Genomic DNA, 19,756 nt, shown 5'->3' on the forward strand with positions numbered 1-19,756 from the left:
CTAAGCCTGTAACACGCTGGATTAATGATGCCAAGGTTGGTAGTATTAATGCAGCAAAGGTCTGCGGGCTATGAACTGTAATACTGGTGAACACCAAGGAAAGCGCTAACACTGGATGATGAAAACCAGGGGCCACGAACCACCCCAGATACGGAAAATGATGCTGTGGTTAAAGCTTAAGTTGAATAATGCTACCTTGAGGTAATACAAGTCTGCACTGGCCTCATGCTGCAGATAAATACTGCCACTTCTGTCTGAGTTACTAAGGCTGAAATGCGTCCAGTCCATGAAGCAAGCTGACATGGAATGGATTTCTTCTGGTTGTATAAATCAACAATACATGGGCTCCTGTCACTTTGACATAGCTGTAATAATACAGAATGCAATAATTCAAAAATATTCTCTACACTGTGCTTTTGAGAAATATATATGAATCTAATTTCTGATGACCTCAGAATTTTTATTTGCTATGTAAAGCATGAGTCTTTTTTGCCTTTTGAAGATTGAGTCTGCTATTCATTTATTTATTTATTTTTTGCATAAATGTAATCTGACTATGTATTTGGCTAACAGATATCAAGCAACAGATCTATATAACACTGGTCTCCAATTTTTTTTTTTTTTTTTTTTAATTATCTACTTCAGAGATTAAATGTGTTTAACCCTGTAAAGCCTGAACCATTAAATCATTGACAGAAAATTCCAGTTCTTTGAAAATGGAGCCTTTATTGGTCCTTCTGAACCAAACTTTTTTTTTTTCAAATATCAATTTCCATGTAGGAGTTTCAATTTTGTATCATATTTGATACATTGGGTCTCAATGCTCAAATATTATTTTTGAACAAACAAAAACATAATACAACACAAACATGTCTAACAAATTCCTTTTCAAAATTGGCAAAGTTCTGCCTCCTTCTTCATTAATGATAATCTTGTAGTGTCACTGGAAAGGCCTCTGGTGAATGAATTCCTCCCCCCTGGAGGATTATCCATGCATTACATGTATCTAATTGCATACGTCAGGTTTTTGAAGAAAAAAAAAATCACACTGATCATGTAGAGGGCTTCAAAACTCATGCATCAAATATGATATGTTTGGTGTTACAGGGTTAAAGTTTATGTATTTTAATAAGATTCACTGAAAAACAAGTGACAAAAGTGTTGGTTTGCTGATGTTTTCATGGCATAAAGTGTTATTACACATATATGTTGGTTTATGTACATTTATACAATAGATTTATAAATCTTCCACTAGATAGAACCTGTAAAGTGAATGTATTATAATGTGCAGACAGTGTTTTGAAGTAGATCTGGTAGCTCTGAGACAAATATTCTTTTTGAGTTAAACACATTTTCTCATTAATTCTCGAATGTCACATTTTGGTCCAAGACTGTATCTTTGAAACTTTAGCGAACCAGCATTTTTGACTAGATTTGTCTTTATCAGTGACTCACAGGTGGTAAAATGTCACTACTTTTATTCTGGAACCATTTTACTTGTAGACCAGTGTAATAGGTTTTTCATTTATAATAAACTGATGCATTGGTACAATCACTGAGGGAAACGAAGACCACACTACATACAACAACCTCTAGCAAAGCTTTCATTTTTGTTCAGTATGATTGAAATTAGCAATCATAATGAACATACGCTATATCCATGTGTTCAGTGTTGATCCAAATTACTCATATATGACTCAGATCTGTTTTTGTTTTTTTTGTTTTTTCACAGCTCAAATCACATGGAATCTGATCTTTTCAATACTGATCCAGACCACGTCCATATGTGCTCCCTAATCAGAAACAGGTCTACATTTTTGTAATAAACATGTCAGAATTCATGCAGCTTCCACATCACTCTAGATCAACATCTCTCATAATTCTTCACCGGTGGCAGTAAATATGAGTCATTTTCCAGTTTGGTTGGTCCAGTCTGGTATAAAAGCTTAAAATGGTTTGATTTATTCTAACTGGCTGAACCTGCATCCGTCATAATGACAGGTTGTGTCAAACTAAAGCGTCCTACATCAGCAACCTGATGGCAACAGCAATAAATCCAACTTGTTTTTCATCAATAATAAACAACATGACATTATTGTAAACAGACTAATGGAGCTATTATTGTCTGACGAACCTTAAATTATTTACTGTTGATGCAAACAAGAATTACATTTCACCGGAAGGAGGGGGGGATGTGCACGGTGCATGTTGTGTTTGTTTACTAGAAAGTCCATGTATTTTTAGGGAGTAACATGTGAGGAGACACAAGAGACTAAAACTGAACCAATATGACTATGTAACTTTCATTATTTAGTATTTATTAGCAACTGTACTCTAAATCATAGGCTTTAGTAGTCTCATTTCCTCTCCTTCACTTAGGGAGAGTCTTCTAATCAAACCATTTTGAAAATTTAACAACAGTCCAACCAAAGATGAGAGTCACTTGGTGAATACCAACATGGAAAATGGTTTGGCCTCATATTTGGAATGATGAAAACTTGAGGAGTCATATTGTAAAACAGCAAAAGACTGTGGTTGCACCGTCACAGAAAATAGACTTCAACTAAACAAGCTGCATGTGATGTCTTTGTGTTCTTTTGCACATGTCTGGCAGGTCAGGATTGGGACCTGTTCAAACTGGATTCTCATATTGGCCACATTAAAGAAACAACAAGTGGTGCCAGGCACAACAACCCCCACCCCTCACACATATTTCCCCCATTATGAGTAAATGGGAAGATTTTAAAAATTCATAACAAAATTTGACCTACTGTTCCCAAATTGTAATGACATCCATTCTGGGTCACTGGCAATCTATAAACCCAATTTGGTATGAATTCAACCAAAAGTTTTGCTGCTAGAGTGTTAACAAACAAATAAACAAACAAACCAAACCAAAAACAATACCCCTTGCCTCCCCTTTGGGGGGTGGGGTAATAAAAATCAATCTAGACAATAAATCCTAAATCAACCCTAACGCCTGTGATCCAAATGAAGCCTACAGGGTTGTATGTGGCTGGTGGGGGGTAGCTCTTTAAATCAACTTGTTTTATGTTCATTGACCTCCAGCAACATTACCAACTTGTCATGGAAGAAGAAAAACAGTCCAACCAAAGCAATCACAGCTCCTCTGGTTAATAATAGTACCTCTCTAGACATACAGGTTCATTTTTGAGATGCAAAATCATAACTACAGAAGTTTACAGAGACAAAACCATTATAATTATGCAGAACATAAGGAAAAGGCTTTTTCTTATAGACTAAACTTCTTGCTAGTACACATGTGATTTTCAGGTTCAAAACCCTCTTCACCCACCAGCACCAGTCAAATCCATCTTTGCTCATACTTCACTGCTCATCTCCACATTTTAACACCAAGGAGAACTCATGTCTAACAGCCCTTCCCTGGACATATTAGCTTGGTGTGTGTTTTGTCTGTGGGTCATCGAGAGGGCAGCTGTAGTTAGCGGCTAAAGCTGCGTGTCCAACCCAGCTGGACACGGCTGAATTCGCTAAGTAATTTACAACAAGTCTATCAATCATCAGGCAATTACTGAAGCGGGGGGCTTTTGGCACTGAGCTAGTATGAAGACTTATGAGGAAGTTAATAAACGTGGAGCATTATCTGAGCAAGTCAGCACTTGAGCCTTGCAGTTATTGTTTCATTTAGAGCTAAAGTGCAGGGGTAGATAGCCGAATGATAGAAATATTCTCCCATACCTGTGTGAGTCCTCTGATGTGCCTTCAGATGGGAGCTCTTGGTGTAAACTTTCCTGCAGCCATTAAACTGGCACCGGTGGACTCTCTTCTTGTTCTCGGGTACATCCCCTCCCAGACCTCCCCCCTGCTCACTGTCACTGAGGGCTCCTCCTCGGCTCAGCGGGGATGGTAACGCTCGTGCTGCCACCAACTTAGCTGCTCCTAACCCCACTTTCTTTGCCACCAGTTTAAGCGTTAGTGTACCGTCGGCTGTTGCTGTCAGCGTTTGTGTGGGTTTGATAAGGTGGCGGCCAAGTTCCGGTGACGATGGTGGTGTTAGGGAAGTGACAGCGGCACTGAGCTGTGCAGCACTGACGCCACCGAGGCCTTGCTCCTTGGATGTGAAAGTTTCAGTCCCAGCTTCTGCTTGGCTCTTGCTTGGATTGGACACCTGGAGAATTTTGGCCTGAACCTTGGGAAGAGAGACACGTAGAGGTGGTGGGCTGGGCTGGTCAGGGAGGCTGGGAAGAAGGGGGTCCATCAGGTCCTCGTCACTATCACCACCCTGCATGAAGGCTGGCGTTAACAGGCAGTCCAGCTCCTCATCGAAAAGCTCAGAGAGTCGCTTAGGCTCCGTCTGTAAGTACCTCTCCAACTCTAGACATGTCTGCAAGACAAGGACACACAAGGATCCAGAGTGAGAAAACACATTTTTATTTTGCAAGATTCTTGTCAAATTTGAATTATTGTCATATTTATAGAGCATTTCTGTCCTATAAGACTTTAATCCTCTGCATCAGATCAGTCAAATCAAATTAGATGGGCACTCCTAGCCTGGCATTGTCCATCCAATACTCAGAGTTAGCCTAGAACCTATCAGTTCATTGTTGATTTCCAAAAGGCATGATTAGTGGGTGCAACTGGACAGACCTCCGACCAATCAGTGTAATGGAATGTGAAATGAAACCACAGGAGGAGAAACCAGATACAATCTGCCAGACCAAAGGATACATTAGCTTCCAGATTATTCTGCTAACACAATGTGTTCATGAGGACCATCCCTCCTATCTGGTTTCTTTATGAGGTTATAGTATTATTACCATTGACCCTGTAGGGAATTTAATGTTGTTAGCTACCTGTGTCTGATTTGATCATTTTTTCTTTGCTAGTTAGCTAACAGAAGGTATTGGTGAAACAGGATGATCCCAGAATGGAGGATTTCTTAGTCATTGGTCAGGAAGTTCATGACTGTACAGAAGAGCAAATCAGTGCCACCACAACTAACTCACAGCCTAATTCACAGCCCCATTCATATGATACCAGCCATTTTGAGACTGTCAATTATTGTCTTTCATTCAGCCAGTGAAAGAAAGAAAAAATAAATGCACCAAGTCATGGATATGGACAGTTTGTGGGCCTAGTTGTGTTGTGTTTTGAACCCTGGTGCATGGTTGTAATTAATATAATTTTTTTATACATATGTAAATGTTCAGTCTGTTGGATTTATAGGTGGAGTAGGAGATGTTTTCCTGGAGCATTTTTTACTATATTGCTTAAAATCCCCTTCACACCCCAATTGCAACCAATTAATTAAATGCTCTAACACAAAAATAAAAAAAAATTTAGCCACCTGTAGAACGGACAGGACTGAAAAAACACCATCGAGACATTTTAACCAGCCCATCAAAATAAATGGTGATATGTCTAACAAACTCAACTGCCATTTGATATACGATATAAAGTTCACCGGCAAACTGTTTTGTCACTAACATAAATCACTAGAGAATGTAACGTTAGCCAGCCAGGTATGAATTGAGGCTGTTCCGCCGACAAACATGTGGTGAACGGCATAGATTACAGCGTTCAAAGCACATTTCAGTGGGCTGCTAGCCTAACATCAGTCTTACTGCAATTGCACATTCTGGTACTCTGGAGGCGTGGCTTCGGGGAAGAAAGTCTGAAGAAAGGGGTTTGGAATTTTGAATTGTGCATTTTCAAAATGCAGCTTTCTTGAACTGTTTTTCTAGGATCTCCTACCCCATCTTTAATGGTTCATAGTGGTACTGCAGACTGCGACTAATGAAATACATATCATTTTGCCTTGTCATTCAAATTGCATAAAACAACCTACAGCAGCTACCAAAACGCAAAAACCACAAGCGGTACTCTTCAGAGTCTTGAGCCATGTTCACCTGTTGTGAGCTACTGTAAAAACATGGCGCTGCAAGATGATGGACTACATGAAGGCAAACAGATCTCCCAAAATCCCACACACTGCAACTTTAATGCCCAGACATGCTAGAACTTTGAGTACTTTCACTGTATGGTCATTAGTTTGTTGGGATGGAGACAATCACTGAAGACTCTAATCTAAAACACAGTCCACTTCAGCCTGTGAATTTTTTGAGGACGTGTTTACTAGTCTATTCAATTCAAATACCCACTGTAGGCACTATGTTTTCTGCAGCTGCTGACCATGTCACCTGGCACACAGCGGTCCACAGAGAGGAGGGATTTAGTCTGTGATTGATTGCTTCTGCCTGGCAGAGCTCTCAGGAGCCCTGAACTGTGGAAGCCTTGCCTGTTTCCCTCTGCTCACCCAAATCAACCAGCCATGTAAGTTATATTGCAAGATGGAGGAAGGAAAGAGAGAATGATGATGGAGGGGGAGCAAATAAAGGCAATGGAATAAAAAGAAAATGATGAGAAAAAAAACGTGGAGGATAGCAGGAAGGTATTTTTATAACTGCTTATTTGACCTGTACAAAGACAAATACAAAGATATCATATACACCTGCACATTTTTTCATAAAGCATACAGGTCCTTGTTTTGGCAGCAGTACAGCGGCGCCACAGTTGGCCTGCTGGACTTCAGTGCCTTTGGTCAAGGGCACCTGCCACATTACCTCAGGGGAATTGAGCCGCAAACCTTCCAGTCACTAACCTACTTTAATGTCCTTAAAAGCAACACACTGTTCTCTAAACTTTTGTTTCCTGGAATTCCTACTTCCTTGAACTATTTATAAATTGCTTCGGTCTACATGTGGTTGTTTGTTATTGCTGCTGTGATTTGCACCAGTATATTCCAGTAGCTCGAGTGTTTCCTCCCAGGTCGTTTTGCACAAGTTGACTTCCAGTGGTTCAAATTATAGTATATGCACTGTAAACCAGACCCATCATTCTCCTGCTGCCTTCAGTCGACTGCAGAATTAGATATATGAACGAGATCAATTGTTTGCACTAGCCACTTTTGGAAACTTTTGGAATAGGTGGAAAGTGTTAGTATTTTCTGCTTACTGCTTCTTGTTGATTAAAGTTGCAGAGTGATGACATGCCATAAAGGTGGACCGACATGGTTCTGAGAGGTAAGTACAATTAATATCCAAGATCGTCATATCAACAGACTTGTGTTGTTCTCATTTGAACAAATCTCCTTTTTGCACATATCCTCCATTCATATAGCATGTGCGGTATGTACTGGGGGCTGGAGCACCACACAGATGGACAAGGAAGATTTCAAGATGAGAAAAATAAAATTAGGGTCCTAAATATTCAACAGCAATTTCACTTTAGACTATAAAAAAATGACTGAAACAGTGGCATGACTGCAAAGAGGGATGTACAGGAACGGATAAAAGAATATACTTGAAAAACAATGGATTACTGTTATCAGTGGACACACAGTCAACACATGGACACTTGTTTGCATTTGCTCTGAAGCAAGACAAGCAATGATTTGAGCATAATAATCATACTTCTATAGAGAACATCAAGAGGCAGAGTGCAGAGTACGGTGTGATGGTAACCCTAAGGGGTCTGAGCCTATTTTGGCCGTTTTTGAGTACTTTTGATTTTGCTTTCATATACTATATAAAGAAATCTTTACTATACCCATGTTTGGTATCTTTTTTTCAGCACAACTTCATCTATCTCATCTGCCTATTATTTTTTCACTTTAACCTACTATATTAACACAAAAGGCCAAAAAACACAAAAAATATAAAATCCGATTTGACAAATGTATATAATCTATTACATAAATAACACAAAGACGCTTAACAAACCTTTTCAAAGACTTTAAAAGTGAATATTGGTTCCAAATATTAGGTATACAAAATCTAAATAGTAATAAATTAAAACTATGATCAAATATTTGACATAAAAGCATATCTTCACATAGGTGTTTTCTCCGGTTCAGGTGGGGGTCATTCTCACCCTTACCTCTAATGCTAATGCAGTCTGTGAATTACAATCTGCAGATTTAACCACTTTTTTCCATTTTGAAAAAGGACAAAAAATGACGAAGATATGGTCAGAAATATAACACCCGTCCGTGTCATTTTCATACTCTTATTCACGTTTGTTTGCTGAGTTCAAAACGTCATATCTCCAGTTGTATTTGTTCTATCAACATCCAAGAAGTGGGAGAGTGTTTCAAGTCTGCCCTTTTGAATGCGATTATCTCCAGTGGCCTACGTGACCGACTTCTGACGCTATGATGTGTTGAAAACATCATGTGATTCAGTCATGGGGCCGTGACCGTGGACCCCTAAGGGTTAAGGACCTAAAAGGTTTAAAGCCCAGTGTTACTATGGTAAATAACAGGTATTTCCTAATGTTTTTGTGAAAGACAGAGCACACAGAGCTGGAACTGCAGTTGCATTACATGATACTCTGCTCCAGCACCTTGTATATCTACAAGGAATACTATTTTCCTGTGTTTGGCCCCAGGCCTGTGGCAGATGGAGGTGGTCCTCATCTTGATCCTCTGGCTCCGTCCACCTCTGTCATCAGCGCAAATTACAGCCACTTGAGGAGTGTTTTTTCTTAGCAGCTGCCGGCCGACTCCATCCCTTCACACAGGTCAGTACTGGAGCTTTTCTCATCTCAGCCTCAGTGACGAGACAAACTAACACATTTAGTCATAACATCTGTTGAGTACTGATAAGCTCAACTTCCCTCCCCCTCCTTTTCTTTCCTCTTAAAGTTTTTTTATGGCTTTAGGATGCTCATTTGCATATGAATGCATTCAGAGTTATTTCTTTAAGGTCTAACAAGTGCTTCATAACGAAACATGAGGACGATAAGAATTTAGAGGCAAAGACGAAGCCACAGTTCTTTGTAATACTGATAGCGATTCTGTAAAGAAAACTTTTGTCGATTGTTGCTATAAATTCCTTGACGTCCTCCTCAGTAATATCTGTGGGTAACACAATACCCAGCTGAACTCACTGAAGAGGCTACTTTATCTCTTTACTTCGATCATTGTCATTTCAGAGATCTGAGACAAAATTCAAGAGTGGAAACCAGCTTAAAGTCTGTTTCATTTGTGACTGATGCCCTGTCCATACAAATAGGCTTACTTTTTCTGTATGTTTGGGCCTCTTGTCCACATGTAAATTGCATATTTATGTTGCAGAAACTTACAAACGCTTTTACAAGTGAAGGGTTTTAAACCCCCTGGTGTGTGTATTATGGACAGAGAAAATGAAGAAATAAGAAAATGACTGCATCACATCCTAATTTGTGTATGTGTGCTGTTGTTTTGTGTAACAAACATATGAATGTACCCCTCAAACACTAAATGCAGATGTATAAATTAGTGTATGACCTGCAGAAGATGGAGGTCAACATAGACACATTTAGGGGACGAACAAATGTACTGGTGTTGTGGCAAATCCTACTATATAATGCACGTTACATGTCTGTCCGTCCGCCCGATCAATGTTGCAGCACAGGAGGGCATTTGTACGAATTTTCTTCAGCCTTCACAGACCCGATCGCCACCAAACTCACCAAATGAATAGAAACATTACCTGACTATCTACTGGGCACAATTTTATGTCCGCATTCAAATGTTGTGAGGTATGCTGGGTGATTTTTATCATGCTATTGTACAATGGCACCATGGGTACAATGCTGCTAGTCTACATAATACAAAGAAAACACTTGGACAACTCAAACCAAATGCTCAGCTTCCAAACAAACGAACAAACTCTGAGTCCATTGCATCCACCATTATCCATTGTGTTCACAGTTTAAAGTCTAAAAACAATGTTTGTTTGAAAGTTTGAGAGTTGTTTTACAATTAGATATTTTTATAAAATAAATGTGTCAACAGAATTTATGTTGAGAGGGCAAATGTACTGCAAAAAAGTAATGTCTGACTTAAACTGACTTGAATTTGGAATATTTAGCTTGAAAGATCATTTTTTAGATTTAAATTGAGATTTCATCTTGTATAGATTTTTTGAATTGTTCCAATAATTTTCATCTTGAGCTACCCCACTTAGATATTACAACAAATTTTAAGAAATATTTAAAACAAAACAAGCTCCATTGTTGGGGGATGAGTATGGTGGACACAGTAACACAGTGTTTTATGCAGTTTTGCTGATACATATCTATTGAGTTATAGATAGATAGATAGATAGATAGATAGATAGATAGATAGATAGATAGATAGATAGATAGATAGATAGATAGATAGATAGATAGATAGATAGATAGATAGATAAAAAAAATTCTTACTATGAAGACTTGAAACAAGTACATTCTGCTTAAAATAAGAATTTTAGCACATATAATCCTGGGGTAATATTTTCTTATTTCAAGAAGACTTCATAAGTGCAATTTTCTTACCACCCTGGCAGATAATTTTACTTGAAATAAAACAATTTAACCCAATAATGAGTTTCATTTTCTTGTTTTTGTACAGGCCTTTTTTGCAGTGTACATGTTAATAAAATGATCTGTATTAATGTGGACAGGGTATAGGTCTGAACAGTTTCATCTTAATCCTCTATTATTGTCATTTCCTCCATCTATCCTTGAGGACTGAGTATTAACTGATGAAAGTAAGGGACAAAATAGTGTTCATTTATCATATTTAACTGTGTAAAGGTGCACTATGGTCTAATAAAAGTCAAGAAAATATCATAACATCTCCTTTCTTGTTTTGTATTCACGCCATAGAAGCCTTCACACATTAATAAATAATTGTGTCTTCTGAGTGAGCATACAGTTGTGTCATTTACTTTGAAAAGACACAAAAGGTTCTTGTAGACGGTAAACATTTATGGAGATGATGCTTTCATCTTCAAAGAGGTTTCTACCTACAGAACACAAGTGAAATATTTCTCAAGTTCACTTTTTTCTCCATATTTTAATGTTGTCATCATAACCTCTTGCATTGCTCTGTTGAATCAAGAACGTGGAATTAACTGTATTTTGCTGCTGTGTGTTAAATGTATTATTCATTTCCCCCTGACACGACAACGGGAGTATGGATATTAGTTTTGTTTGATAAAGAATAAAAACCATAGAACAGTCATTTTCTGAAGGCGTAATGTACCGCTGTTTGCACTTGGGCTCGAAATCAAAAATAGCAAGGACTGTGTGTCTCCTGGCAGGGGCCGGACGGATGCTAAGGATTGTGGGAAGTAGGCGGGGTAGACAGAGGGTAGGGAGAGCCCGAGGCTGTGGAAAAGGAGCGAGCTGCAATCAAACCCGTGGTCGGCAGTGAACGCACCGCTTCTGACATCACACACATGACCTTCTCTTCCTCTGTGTTTCCTACACACCATGAATATCAGGTAACAATGACATGTAGGGCCTGCAGGACGTGTGTGTGTATGTGTGTGTGTGTGTGTGTGTGTGTGTGTGTGTGTGTGTGTGTGTAGTACTGGTCTGACATTATGGGAACCCAGCATCTCCGGGAAATGAATGCAAGTCAATGTAATGTCCCCCAAACACATGGAAACACAACTAGCATGTGTGTGTGTGTGTGTGTGTGTGTGTGTGTGTGTGTGTGTGGCTGCTGGCTAACTGCTCAGACTGATAGCATGTGTAGGGCTCACCTCCTGTCCCTGTGCTCAGTCCCACACCATATGGAGAAAGGTCACATCAGACAACACACACACAGACACACAAACACTTTTGTGCCAAATAGCATTGTGAGGACACTCGTACTACATTCCCCAGCCCCTGCTCTAACCTTAAAACAACTTTTAACCCTTGAATTTAATGATTTATGTTCAAGGGGCATGGAATTGTTCCCCCTAAACAAGTGCTTGTGTAAATAGATGTATTCTATGTCCCCATAATGGAAGAAATACAAGAGCCAGACAATAAAACAATCTCAACACAAGACTGGATTAGAATGTAGGTCAATAATGATGATACATTTTGGATATCATGCACCTCTTCAACTCTAAACAAGTGGACGTCGATAGACGTCATGGTGCATTCAGGCACACCTCATAAAGTTAGGAATCTCTAGTGAAATGGACATAATACTGTCTGTCATTACAATAAAAAGAAATAAAATATGTCAACAGAATAGACCAGTGGTTCGCAAACATTCTCAGTTTGAGACCCAAATGTTAATTTTTTTTCTCTTGGGAATCAAATCTACAAAAACACACCTTTAATAGTGCCTACATTTTTCTCATCCACTTTCAAAACAGTGTCTAAAAGCCTCTGTTTTATGTGATGTTACATCTTTAAAGGAGTGATATTTGGCTTTTTTAAATGGAATTATGCATTTTAAAACATTTCCCTGTGGTCTACATATACTGTAAATGCTATGCTTGGGTCGGAATTCTTCATTAATTCAACTCCACAGGTCCATCTTCAATTCTATGTCTGAGTAATGACACCAAAAAGGTCGTTTTGAGCGCTGGCACTTTAAATACAAATGAGCCACTTCAGGCACCACCCTCTCCAGATTGTTGGCTGTGCTGCTCTGTCCCGTTCAACCAACAACTGAACATTTTAGGTAATCAACTCGAAGTTTGGGCATATTTTCAGTATGGACTACAACCACTGCTGCTGACAAACAATTATGTCATACTCAGAGAAAGGTTCATCGGAAGTCTTGACCTTGTATGTGTAAATGTCATGATGTAACTAGTTATAAAGTGTAACAAATTAAGCAGGAATCAAAACAGGTTGTAGAAATCCACTAGATTTTTGCCAAAATGAATATAAAGATAGCTTTGCAGCACCTGGAGGGTTCAAATTCAAACTCTATGAACTACAGTTTACTCTCGTTATACCGCCAACTTCCGTTCACGGCCAAATTGGCGATATAGCAAAAATGGCGTTACAACGGGTTGCGTCCATAATGTGCATGTCTTTACTATATGGTGTCTATGCTGCCTCCGTTAACCCGTTCTAATTATAAATAATTCTAAATAAATCTTGATTCTGTTATGTTGTAAGGGATCATTTAAAGTGGGGAAACATTTTAAGCATTATTATACCGTGTCGGGAAATGACACCCCATCATCTTGAGGCTTTGGCTTAATCCCACGTCCTCTTCCCGACATCCTGACCTACTGAGTGTTCTGCGATAAATGAACGGTGGCCGTTCCGTAGACCTACTCGTAGCTTGTCGCGATCAGCGTCTGGCGCGTTTGTTTCAGTGCATTGTTAAAATTTATGTGTACTCGATGGCAATCACACTGGCGGTATAACGGTCGGGAAATCAATGGTATAAGTGTTGTTTGTGCATGGAACTGGGCTGGCGGATGGTGATAGGCGGAAATGGCGGTATAACGGCGGGCGGTTTAACGAGAGTAGACTGTATTAGGGTTCAAATACACAAATAAATGAACCAAAACTTATATAAATGGGTTTCACAATATATGACCCCTTTAGTGTTGTTTCTGTCTTTTTTTTTTCATCATTTGTTCTACCATATCTCTTACCTCTGCAGTGCATTTTACATATAGCCAAACATTTATAAACACTTCTATTTTCTTTTAAAATTTAATGCACAAAACATGTCATTATTGTGTATTTCGCAGTTGGAAAACCATTAAAAACAGCTTCGTCACCCATTTAGGTTCCTGACCCTTAGTTTGGGAAAGGCAGGAAAAGATTATAACACCAGTAAAACTGCGTTATGAAAAGTCAGAATGATTTTACCAATAGATTACCAAGAATTGCTATATGAGAGCCTCTTAACACTACATCGCAATAATATGAAATGACCACTACATATAACTAGGGGTGTAAGAAAATATCGATTCCGCAATATATCGTGATATTTCATTTCATGATATTGTATCAATGTTAAAAAAGTACTGTATCAATATTTTTAGGTATTTATTCAAATGGAGATAAGGCAGAGGTTCATGTTTTTGTTTTTTATTATTTTTTGGGGGAATCTTGCAAGCTCTTTTATTTCTATATTCACAGGGGTATTTTACTCTGTTGTTTGTATACTAAAAGAGTAGCATTGTGATATTGCAGGCCATGCATGTAGATTTTTTAAACTGAAATAACCATTATTTAACAAAACAGTGTTATCAGTCATCCTAAAAGCACTTTTTACTATGTGAAAGAGGCAGATGTTTGTTCCTTTGTTGGGATCGAACAAAAATAATGTTCTGATGTTGGATGGTTCAGGGACTGTACACTATGCATTATTTCCACAACTAATAGAATATTAACATTTGAGCAGGATAAACATAGTTAAACACAATTGCATTTATTTGTTTGTGTGCGTGTTTTTTGTACTTGTAATTTTACTTTTTATTTATCTGTAAAAAAAAAAAAAAAAAAAGTTAGTTTTTACAAAGGAAAGTTTTGTGACATAGTATTAAATCTTGCTCTGATCAAATAAAAATGTGTTTGGTATTTGTGCATATTTCTGGTATAATTCAGTTTTTCCAGGAAATAATCTCTTAGAAGAAGAAACAAAACAAACAAAAAAATATTGCCTTGTTAACAGTATTGTGATATATCGCAATATATCGTATCGTGGTCCTAGTATTGTGATTTGTATAGTATTGCCAGATTCTTGCCAATACACACCCCTATATATTACCACATTTAATTATTTTTTTTCTTTTTTGTTTGGATCTTGTAACCAATTCTTGTTCAGAATTACCCCATTTTGTTTCATGTTCAGCGTCTTCTATGTTTGTATGTTGCTTTTTGTTGCCAACTTCCTTTGTGCATCCATCCCGTGTGGAAGAACACACACCACCACAATGACAAAAACTAATGCATAAATAATAGAACACATCAAAAAATGACAGATATTTCCTGTTCTTCACACATTGTCATTTCTCACAGCCCTGACCTCTAAGTACTGCTGAATTAGATGGTCATAAAGACTTAGTAATCCATGCAGAAAATATGTTTTGCTTGAAATACATTCAGCAAAACAATTTAACAGTATATTAAAGTCATTTCACTTGAGGTTTAAGTCCAGTCTATAGAACCCACAGCAACAACCCATCAGAAAGCTTTAAACGGTGCCAAAGTTAAAGATTAAGCCTCATAAAAGTCATAAGATCAAATCATCAGCTTGAAGTGAATTGAATTCCTTTAGGGTTTTGGATTAACTTTAAATCCTGACTAAAATGATGAAGTGTTTTAAATATGTTAGATGTGTTCAGATGTCATGTTTCTGAGGCTTATGGGCGCTACTGGAATTACTGCCTCATGGTGTTTGGTAACATGAGAGAAAAATAACACACAACTGCATTAAAAAGCTGTAATATTGCTGAATGATCTTGGCTACTCCTGAGTTAAAAGAAATAACAGGGTATAAGGGTCCCTATGAATGTCATTTTATGTCATTATATATGATTTCCTCTTCCAGTACAGTGCATTTTCTGGAAAACTGAACATGGAGCTCTTAAAATAATAATAGAGAAATGTCAGGAAATCCTATACCTACGACTGTGCTATCACACTGATGCAACAATTGCCTCAATAGAAAAGCAGAATACAATATTCTGTAATACTCCAGTCGATCTCTGATTGGAAATGTTGTCGACAACACAAACAAATACAGTGTAGGAAGAAAAAGCTAAGATATAGAGTCGTACAATAATGCATATTTGTCACAGATGACAAATGTGCCTCATCCCTCAGTTCACATTGACAGTCCCATCACCCAATGTTTGATGAAACTCAAGATTAGAAAGTGAAAAATATACTGTGACTGTCTCTTAACTCATCACACAACTCATTTTAGTTAAGGGGTCACATTCCCCCTTATCTGATCTCATGTGGGCCAGACCAGTAAAAAACATAACAGCAAAAAACATAAATTTATATTGTAATAATGTTTACATCTACAAAGTTTTCGTAAAAATCTGAATAATATGAACAACTTGAAATGTCTTAAGAATAACAAGTGCAATTTTAATATTACTCTGCCTCAATTTATCAGTTTATCATTTACACATGTGCGTTACAACTTACATTACTATTACAAATACACAAAACATTTAGTAACAGGCACAATATTGGTAAAATTGCATAAACTGTGCTTCTCTTAAGACATTTTCAGGTTGTTCATATTTGTTCAGTTTGTTAGTCACATTTTTTTGAAAAAGGATAGTTTGTTAATGTAAACATTTTCATGTAATTTTACTTTTTTTACACTAAAGCAAAGAGAAAATTTGTAGTTGTCATTATTTATAAGTTACTATAATAGTATCGTACTGGTCTGACCCACTTGAGATCACATTGATCTGTGTGCGGAACCTGAATTAAAATGATTTTGACACCATTGATTCTTAATATCTTCAGGGTAATTTTTGCATTTCACAAATTCATTCCACAGGCCGGACTGGACCCTTTGAGGGGCCGGATTTGGCCCCCAGGCCGCACATTTGACACCTGTGCTCTAAGTGTTGTGAGTGAACCCACTGACCTTTTATTTCTTGACATTTGGAGTTGCATAATGTAATGATGGAAGTATTGCATTGCATTGTATTATATTGTATTGTATTGTGTTATATTGTATTGTATTGTATAGGGGTCAAAGTCAAACAAAGTGCTTGGAGATGAATGTAGGATCACAGTTGGAGTCCAATATGAACTGCAGTCCACATACTGCACTTCATATTTAAGCCGCCTATAAATCATTTTGTATACATGTTAAAACCATCTGTATTTTATGTGTAATCGCTATATGGAAATATAAATGTATTTAATCGCTTCTGCCATATGTCTGTATATAGAGATGAAAAAAACAAATCCATATTGTCCTCTTGCACCCCCATTTTTCCTTCTTGTTTGAGTGTTTCATTTAATATCAGGTTTAAAATAGCTACCGCTGATGTGCAGGGCCTGCCTATGAGTGTGTGTGTATGTGTGTGTGTTTTCTCCGCTTGCTGAGGTCCTTTAATAATGAATGCAGAGAGCACAGGGCTCTGCTTGGGAGCACTAAGAGCTTTTGACAGACAAAGGATCATCGAAGGTGGAGCTCAGCAAACAGACACGAGTGGATTCAGCAGGAGGCGTGTCTGTCTGTGTTTACATGCACGCACTTATGCCACCATTACCAAGTTTCCATTAGGACAATGGGGAAATTAAGGGTTTTACAAGATTCTCCAAAGCAACACTTTCTGTAATGATCTTCTTCACATGACACTGTATCTGAGCAGAGCGGGGGTTTTTTTCCACTCAGAACCTGCTTTAGCCTGAGAAATTCCAACCAGTCAGTGGATTTTCAGATGTTAACCATTCTTGACATCTCCCACAAACCTCATTAAGTATTAAAACTAGCATGACTTTGTGCCTTTAACTGATTCCACCTGCTTTAATTTTGCATTCTTATTCATAAACCCATTTCTTATTAGTCGCTTTTTCATTGACCCTCAAATTGAGCGAATATAACTTGCGCATAAAAATGCACCCAATGGAAGAACGACAATTTTGCCAAAACTCCTGTTTTTCGATTATAAGTTTTTGTGCTGGCAAGAGGCTGTTTTTTGGGCATAGTGCAACTGGAATATCACACAAAACTGCAATGGAAAGACCTTTTTCTATAACTAGAGTCACATAAATAATGTGACAGATGTTACAACAAGCGATGAAGACAAGTTTTAAAAGAAACATGGCGCGGTATGTGTGGACACACCAGGAAACCGAAACTTTTTTTAATCTAGTATGGGATAGAGGGGTAATATATAATATTAATGAATATATCTGTAAATCAACATAATATTTATGCTGATTAAGTTTATTAAAGGACTTCTCGTGTCATCTCGTGATAAGAAATAAACAAATCATGGCATTTGTGAGTTAATGGAAAACTCGACACTCCTGTTTTTTTGACATTTAGAAGATATCGGTAAAGTTTTGCGCATATGTCCCATGGAAAATCGACTATTGTCTGTGAAAAATGCTTTTGGTTGTGCTATATTTCGTTTATTGATAATAATCTTCAAATTAACTGGTAATAGTAACAATGAAAATAAATTCTGCTAAAAATCTTTCATTCCCTCTTCCATTTCTTCTTGAATATTTCTATAACTTTTCTTTCTTTCTCTAGCGTGTACATATGGACACACACACACATTGCGGATTACAATTGCTGACAACCCACATATTCTGCTAAAGCATTTGTGATTTAATGGAAAAATTGAAATTACACACTTCTGTTTTTTCGCTATTTAGTAAATATCAGTAAAGTTTTGCGCATATGTCCAATGGAAAAGTGACTAGTGATCATTAACCCTTTATAGAAATACTATGAAATTCAAAATTTCAACCTAAGTGTGTTATTGGAAAACCTAACAAGACTATATTACTTTTGAGAATTTTTTTCAAAATTTTGTATTGTTATGTAAAAAATGGAGGTCAGTGAAGTTACCATATTTGGTTCCTTACCCGCAAGTGACAAAAAATGAAAATAAAATTAAAAAAAATACAAGAAGTAAATATAAAAAATACAAGAGAAACACATGTAAGGTGAAAGGAACATATATATTTTAGAACATTATAACATGACTTTTACAACATTGGACCAACATCAGTGCTGACCCAGACCCCTGTCCACATCCACATTATCCCTTTGAACGTCATTCCTTACATTAGTACCATTACTTCATGGTACCTAAGAAAGCAGGTCCACTCACTGTTCATGCAGAGGTGGACCTTACAGACCCTGGAGACCACATTGGACCTGAGATCGTTGACCCACTGTAACTGTTGCTGTCACTGTTACTTGGAAAGCATTCAGAAATGACCAAAAATAGTCACTTGCCCAATAAAGGGTTAAGAGTCTTCAGATGCTGCTGTTCTTGTTTTATCCTGGGCCCTGGCAGACAATGAACAGCTCTGCCAGGCCAAGATACAACTGGGAAACCATGTCTCCTACAAATTACATTTACAGCAAAGTGCTTTGATAATGACATTGTTCTGACAGACGTAATCGCTCTTTGGATTATTCCATTTTGGTAGAAAGCAAACAAAATACGTTGTCAGTGAAGATTTTACTGATGTCAGTCCACATATGGAACTTGGCAGATACTTAATCAACATTTCCTTGTACTGTTGCTCAAAATTATAATCTGGAAAGCATTATATTGTATTTCAACGTAAAAAAACTACATTTACCTTATTCTGAAATGTCAATATTCCTTAGATGTCCATAAATTTAAATGAAAATTTTCATATATTTCCACATATTCAGATAAATGACAACCTCACATGTCATTTGTCACGTCCAGGGCCTGGAGCTGCATGTGCCATTTTGCGTCTTTGAGTCGTAATAGCTTCTTTGTCCTTCTTGCTATTTTTGTGCAAACATATCCATAATGTTTAAGTGTAGAAGAGCTTTTATTTTGACCATGCGTCTCTACTCCAGCCTTGCAGAATTGTTTGGTCGTTGGTTTGTTTACAATGCACACAGAGAAACAAACCAGCAAGAGGTTGTGTAACACAAATTGGCATAAAAACCCTGAGTGAGATGCATATTCTGAATCCACTGCATCCAAAACATGCTCCTAAACCTGAATAATATCAGCATATCCAAGACCTTATTTGGAAAAATGTCCCAGGCCTATACTCAGAATATCTAAACAGAATATGCTGATTTTTTGTCATTTTTGGACTGACTGAGGAGTACTAGTGTGCATGTAAATGATATATACAGGGTGGGGAAGCAAAATTTACAATATTTTGAGGCAGGGATTGAAAGACAGTGTATGACCAATTAGTTTATTGAAAGTCATGAGAATTTATTTGCCACAAGAAAATTTACATCATAGAAAATGTTTTTATTCTATGTGTCCTCCTT

General features: G+C 37.6%; 1 protein-coding gene and 1 long non-coding RNA gene across 2 annotated transcripts in view; one reads left to right on the forward strand and one right to left on the reverse strand.

The window, feature by feature from the left end:
• Positions 1–19,756, reverse strand: part of klf7b (Kruppel like factor 7b) — a 125,607-nt gene that overhangs the window by 48,401 nt on the left and 57,450 nt on the right. Inside the window, exon 2 of the mRNA XM_030124697.1 lies at positions 3,721–4,366. Within this exon, the coding sequence (XP_029980557.1) occupies positions 3,721–4,366 (646 nt within the window). The remainder of the gene's footprint in view (positions 1–3,720; positions 4,367–19,756) is intronic.
• On the forward strand, positions 1,271–18,958 carry LOC115412287 (uncharacterized). The gene is made up of 3 exons (XR_003934321.1): positions 1,271–1,467; positions 4,580–4,585; positions 18,948–18,958. It is a non-coding gene; the product is annotated as an uncharacterized LOC115412287 (long non-coding RNA).

Source organism: Sphaeramia orbicularis, chromosome 21, assembly GCF_902148855.1.
Source record: "Sphaeramia orbicularis chromosome 21, fSphaOr1.1, whole genome shotgun sequence".
Classification (NCBI taxonomy): domain Eukaryota; kingdom Metazoa; phylum Chordata; class Actinopteri; order Kurtiformes; family Apogonidae; genus Sphaeramia; species Sphaeramia orbicularis.